Source organism: Podarcis liolepis, assembly GCF_965112155.1.
Source record: "Podarcis liolepis genome assembly, chromosome: 8".
NCBI lineage: Eukaryota > Metazoa > Chordata > Lepidosauria > Squamata > Lacertidae > Podarcis > Podarcis liolepis.
The window spans coordinates 46,185,131-46,191,130 of NC_139560.1; the positions used below are offsets into that span (position 1 = coordinate 46,185,131).

The 6,000-nt window shown below is 39.0% G+C and overlaps 1 protein-coding gene across 2 annotated transcripts in view; it reads left to right on the plus strand.

The window, feature by feature from the left end:
- Positions 1–3,156, plus strand: part of ROCK1 (Rho associated coiled-coil containing protein kinase 1) — a 56,470-nt gene extending 53,314 nt beyond the window's left edge. For both annotated transcript variants that reach the window (XM_083518565.1, XM_083518566.1), the window contains one exon: positions 74–3,156. In XM_083518565.1, coding sequence (XP_083374691.1) covers positions 74–77 — 4 coding nt within the window. In that variant the 3' untranslated portion in view covers positions 78–3,156. The remainder of the gene's footprint in view (positions 1–73) is intronic.
- The last annotated feature ends 2,844 nt before the right edge of the window (positions 3,157–6,000 follow it).

Below are 6,000 nucleotides of genomic sequence, written 5' to 3' on the forward strand. Positions count from 1 at the left end.
GACCTGTTAAACTAAACAACATAATGAAAAATGAGGCAATTCTAATGGTGTCTTTTTCTTTTTTTCTTTCCAGTTAACAATATACGCCGTACTCCATGGAATCTGGCTGAGTCTGAGAAAGCTGTGCTTTTTTCCACCATACAGGGCAGTGCAGACTGGTTGTTTGTTACAATGCAATTATCACAGGCTTCAGGGCTAAGACTGCTATTACTCTCTCCTCCTTGCTTTGGCACAAAAAGCACGCTGAGGGTGTCTTATTGCGGGTTTGCCTTAAGGTAGATTAGATTAATTATTACTATGTAATGCAAGTAAAAGCAAATAAAGCTTAGCTAGAAATAAGTTTAAACTGCTGCCTTTTTGGATTTCTAAAAAATAAAACCGCCAGCTAATCATGATGGAATGCAGTGAGCTTTTCTTGTATCAATGAGAATAAGAGGACTATTTACCCTGTGGGAAGGATATTTATATCAAGATAAGCACACAAATATGAGTATAGAAAGAAGGTATCTCAAACTGAGAAGGACTGAATTTTCTTTGAAGACTCGGAAGTTGTGCAGAAAACAGCAAAATTTGCTTGAAAACAAATATAATCACTTGTGCCTTTTCTGCATTGTTGTTAATGCTAATAATTCATCATGACAGCTCAAGGTGTTAAATATTTTGCTTTACAAAATACTGATTCTGCATATTTGTAAAGGGGGAGAAAATGAGTAATTGCATGTAATCTATGCATTGTTGCCAAGCCATACAGAATTTTACTTCTAGAGGCATTAGAAACTAAGTTAAAACAACCAAGTTCGGAAGCATATTTTGGTACATATTTTTTTCTATAATTTGTATAACATATTGCATTAACAATTTGAAGTGCTAATTATAGCAAATACACACACCCCACAAAATGTATGCACTGTTTGAAATGTAAATTATTGTTAGAACACTTTTAATGGATGTTGCCCTTTTAGTGCCTTAATCTGTTTTACTGCCATGTCAAATAAGTGTAGAAATCTCAAATACCTATTATGTGTCAGTGGTTTTATTGATCAAAGTATTATAGAAGCTAGTTCCATTTTCATGTGTACAATTTTAAATGAAATTGCCTGTTACCAAGAGAGATTTTAATCATAAATACAAAAAATAACAAATGCTTGTACCACGAATTTGAAACACCTAGAACACTTTAAAATTCCAGATAATACAGGAATTGAGTACATTTTAAGCTCTTGCTTTGTAGCAGGAATATTATTGTGGTATGAACAGTATGGCTTATTTTATTTTTTAACCAAATACCTCTTCAGTAACTTATAACAGCTTTGCAGTTGTGTATTAAATAAGAAGCACTGGAAAACTGATTCGTCTACATGACGATTTGCATGTTTAAAGTGGTATTGAAAGCCACACTAATAGATATGTAATAAGCATATCTGTTATTACTATGGTAATGACTCGTGCTCATTTAATACAAAATAAAACTAATTTATGGAAGAACTATTTTGAAAATGACTGTGGTATTTTTCTCCAGAATACACTTCTTAGGAAGTTTGGGAAATTATGATGCTTTACAAACAGATAACTGTCAACATATTTAAATCTGATACAAACTTGATAAATTTTTTTAATTACATTTTTATAATGTCATACTACATTTTAATACAGGGTAAAGTAGAAAAAAAATTCATAGGACTTTGAAGAATTTATTTTGATATGTGAATTGTTAAATCCCATTTAGTAAGCACATAATGACTTTCATCAAAAGGAAATTATACCAGGTACACAGCTCTTAAAAGAGAATATTTACATATATTTTAATTTATAATTAAGTCATGAATAGTAGTAAAAACCTGTCAAGCTTTTTTCTGCACTCTTTGGAAGTCAGTGATCCTGTGCTATCCCTAAACAGAAGTAGCACGGACTCTTAATTAGATGATGAGATGGGGATGGCCAGATAAGACTGACAACAAATTAAGTGTTGGGTTGTAGCAGGGGAGACCATGAGGAAGGTCAGAATTGTTCAGGAACAGATTTTTTAAAATCGGGCCTTGAGGAAGGAGAGAAAAATGGTTTGAGGAAGGAAAGGGAAAGACGGAATGGAGGGCAGCATGGCATAAGCTGCCAAAAGCAGCAACTGGGAGGGAGAGACAAAGGAGAGAAGGCAATAGATGAGCTTGTGACAGCCACGGAGTAAGAATTGGTGTGAGAGGGAACATGCAAGAAGAGGTGGAGCAGAGAGGTTGACCACTGTAAGTTCTTAAAACTGAACAGGGAAGCAACACTGGAAATAAGTGGGGGCTGATATGGCCAAAGTGACGAAAAGGATGAACCCACCTTAAGGAGAGGAAAATGGAGAAAGGCCAGCAAGTGATTTGGGCAGATAGTGATTTTGGTGCTTGCTTCCCCTGGTTCAAAAGGTGCGGGTTTTTTATTCTGTTTTCTTGATTAAAGTTGTATAATTGTACACTGTTTCCATGAAGATGGATAGAAAATAAATGTTTATTTACAGATGGGTATAAGCATTACCTGTAAATGTGCAATTTACAGCCTTTTTGCCAGATTAAAAATTTTGGTAGAGGGGACGGGGGACGAGGGGTGCCTAGGAGGGAGGATAAGAGAGTACTCACAACCATATATACATATGGTAGCTTAATAGCAACAGAACTAACATAGAATTTGATAGGAGAGGGAGAAGGGTATTGATGCAGAGCAATACTGATCCTTGCTGAAAGCTATGTGGTGACATTTCATGAGTGTTCACCTGTTACATTCTGGAGAATTATGCCTAAGCCCCAAATTTAGGGTGCCCAATTGGTTTCATCTCCAGGGCATATTGTTATATTCAGGAATCAATTCCTATGGTGGGTAGATGAACCTGTTAAAATACTGATTCCTGCCCAGTTCTGAATTTGGTATCAGGCCTCTCCGCCACGCAATGTCATTATATTGTGAGTTAATGTTCCCATTTAAGTTATGTATTGTATCAAGATCTGATATATTTTCTCAGTATTGTTTGTTTTCACTGTGCTGTTTTGTTCTCTGGTGTTCCTCAACCCATATGTATATATCTTCTACCTTATCAGTCCACTTCATGAATCATTTGGAGTAGCTGTTGCCTGTAAAACATTATGCTGCAATAAACCAATGAGTCTGTAAAATGTCACACAAGCTCATTATCGTTTCTTTAGAATGCTATGGTTACTATTCTGAATGAAGTGTGTTCTCAATAATCAGAACAATAAACATCTGCTACATATATGGTAATTCTTAGAATATAAATTTTGTAGGGGAAAATAAAGTATGGAATTAAGAAAACAATTGGAAAAATCACCTGTTGATAAATATTCATTGGGCCTAGCAATGTGTAGACTTTTCTCAACCCTCTGGAGACAGAAGGAAGAGATGGACTAGAGGAAATTCTTATCTTGAGAGATGGCTGTCAGAAGATTTAAAGCTGGCAGTTCAGTGACTCCAAGACTACCTACTCACAGCCAGGTGCATGAGGTGGTCATAGGATTACTCAGTGCTCTTTTCCTGGAGGGGTACACAGGGGTATGCATACCCCTAAACATTTTGTGAATCTTTGTACTTTTGTCCATTTACAGTGGTACCTTGGGTTAAGAACTTAATTTGTTCTGTAGGTCCGTTCTTAACCTGAAGCACCACTTTAGCTAATGGGGCCTCCTGCCACCGCTGCACCGCTGCTGCGCAATTTCTGTTCTCATCCTGAAGCAAAGTTGTTAACCCAAGTTAATATTTCTGGGTTAGCGGAGTCTGTAATCTGAAGCATCTGTAACCTGAAGTGTATGTAACCCGAGGTACCACTGTACTGTATTTATTTTCCCCGATTTGAACTATAAAATGGTGATTTTCTTGAGTCAAAATGAGAGTACCCCAATCATTTTTTTTAGAAAAAAGCACTGGGGTTACTGCCAATAGACTAGAATCCCTCTTCCAATATGTGGCATGCAAATAATTTGACACTGTAGCGCAGGCCAATGTGATGCCCTCTAGATGTTGAACTACAGTTCTGATCTTCACTGACCATTGGCTATGCTGGTTGGGGTTGGAAATTGCATTCTAACAATAGGAGGATACCATGTTGACTTTCCCCTGCTGTAGAGGATCTGGATTCTTCTCTGTGGGAGGCAAATCTGGACGTTGACTGTATGGTCATACCCCAGGATATATGTGCTTCAAGTTAAGTATTTTCAGGTTGCGCTCCACAGTGACCCGGAAGTAACGGAGCGCGTTACTTCTGGATTTTGCCGTGCACATATGCGCAGACGGTCAAAATGTCACACGCATGTGTGGAAGCGGCAAAACGTGACCCACAGATGCGGGTTGCGTTCGCTTCAGGATGCGAACGGAGCTCCGGAACGGATCCCATTCGCATCCCAAGGTACCACTGTATTGAAGCTACTCTAGGAAGCTTTCCCTTTATTCAGATCTGATGGCAATTCAATCCCAGCCAATTATTGGCAAGGGTCAAGTCCCTACTGGCAAGGGAAGTCAAGAGAGTGGTGCCCGAGTTGTCCCAAGTGTAAGCTGCTCTCCGTCAAGCCACACAAAGGCAAAAGGGGCCCAAGCAGCTCTAAGGAGAAGGCTGCAGCCCAAAGCCTGCTCTAAACAGAGTAGCCACTGAAGGAAGTGGCTGGGTTACCTTATGTACATATGTTCTCGTAGGGCTTATGTTCTCATAGGGCTGACAAATTGGACCAGACGCTTCATTCAACACTGGCAATTTTGAGTGGCACATTTGGGTTGTGCTTTCTTTGAGGTGGCTCCTCAACTCTGAAAGTTTAGAAAATGAGTTTCTGCTGACAAAACATTTCCATTAGGCACTGGGAGTACATTAATTATTGCTCTGGTATAATTGTTCTCATGCTGCTCTATTAATTGGGCTTAAAAAGAATAACAATTATGTATTGCATTCTGTACTGTTGGAAATTGCACTGGAATCAGATTGACCTGATGAGTAGTCTACAAATTGGAGGAATATTAAATCACAGATCAAGCACTATAGACAGAACCATCACATTGCCTCAAAGACAATGCTTTTTCATCAAAGCTGTGAATATATACAGCTCTTATTTAATAAGGATGCCCTTAAATCAACCTAGAATTCAGGAGCCTTGGTAATGAGGGAGCTTAGTGTAAAAATATTTCCATTTCTGGCTGCAGATTGCAGGTGGGTCATATAGGTATGGAAATTTGCAGATGAGCTGGGAGATGCACTTTCACACAACTCGAGTGAAGTGTGACACTTTTCAAAACAACCCTAGAATGCAGCACCTCTAAGCAATTTATCAAAGAAAACAAAATATGCATCTTTAATGATCAGGGCTAATAATTTGTTGGATAAAAGACTAACACTTCTTGCCACAATCATAATTTCCTTTAATAGTTAGTAAATTGGGTACTTGACTAACAGTTTGCCAGCAAAATGGGGCCAGACAAATATAAAGCAGTAATTTCTAAATACTTGGGGGATTCCTTAGGTATGCAGGAATATATAAATGTATAAATAAGAAACACGTCTTTAAAAAACAACAATCTCAAAAACCGCCCAAAGAAAGTTGTGTTAAGTTTGTCAAATCTATGGCTGAGCAGTGGCGACAGAGAACATCAATTAAAGTATCGTTTGAGATAAAGGAGAGGTGGGGGGAAAGAAACGAAAGGAACTACAGAATGAATTGACGTGCTGAAGGCCAATTGACTATTTCATTCCGATACTAGACGGGGATAATTCAGTGATAACGGGGGAAAGAATGCATACAGAGTGCGATATCAAACGCAGTCAGCAGGACACATTGGGAATATGCCCCTCCCTCCACCGGCCAGGATCCTTTTGCACGAGCACTTGCCGGGCAAATCCTATTACATCCAGCGGGGTTTACATCTGAGTAACTAACAGGACATACCGGGTCCGATCACGAGGCTAAGCAGGCGGAAGCAGCGCGACTGACGGCGAAGCTTCCTCACGCGGCTCCCTTCCGAAGCCGCCGCCGC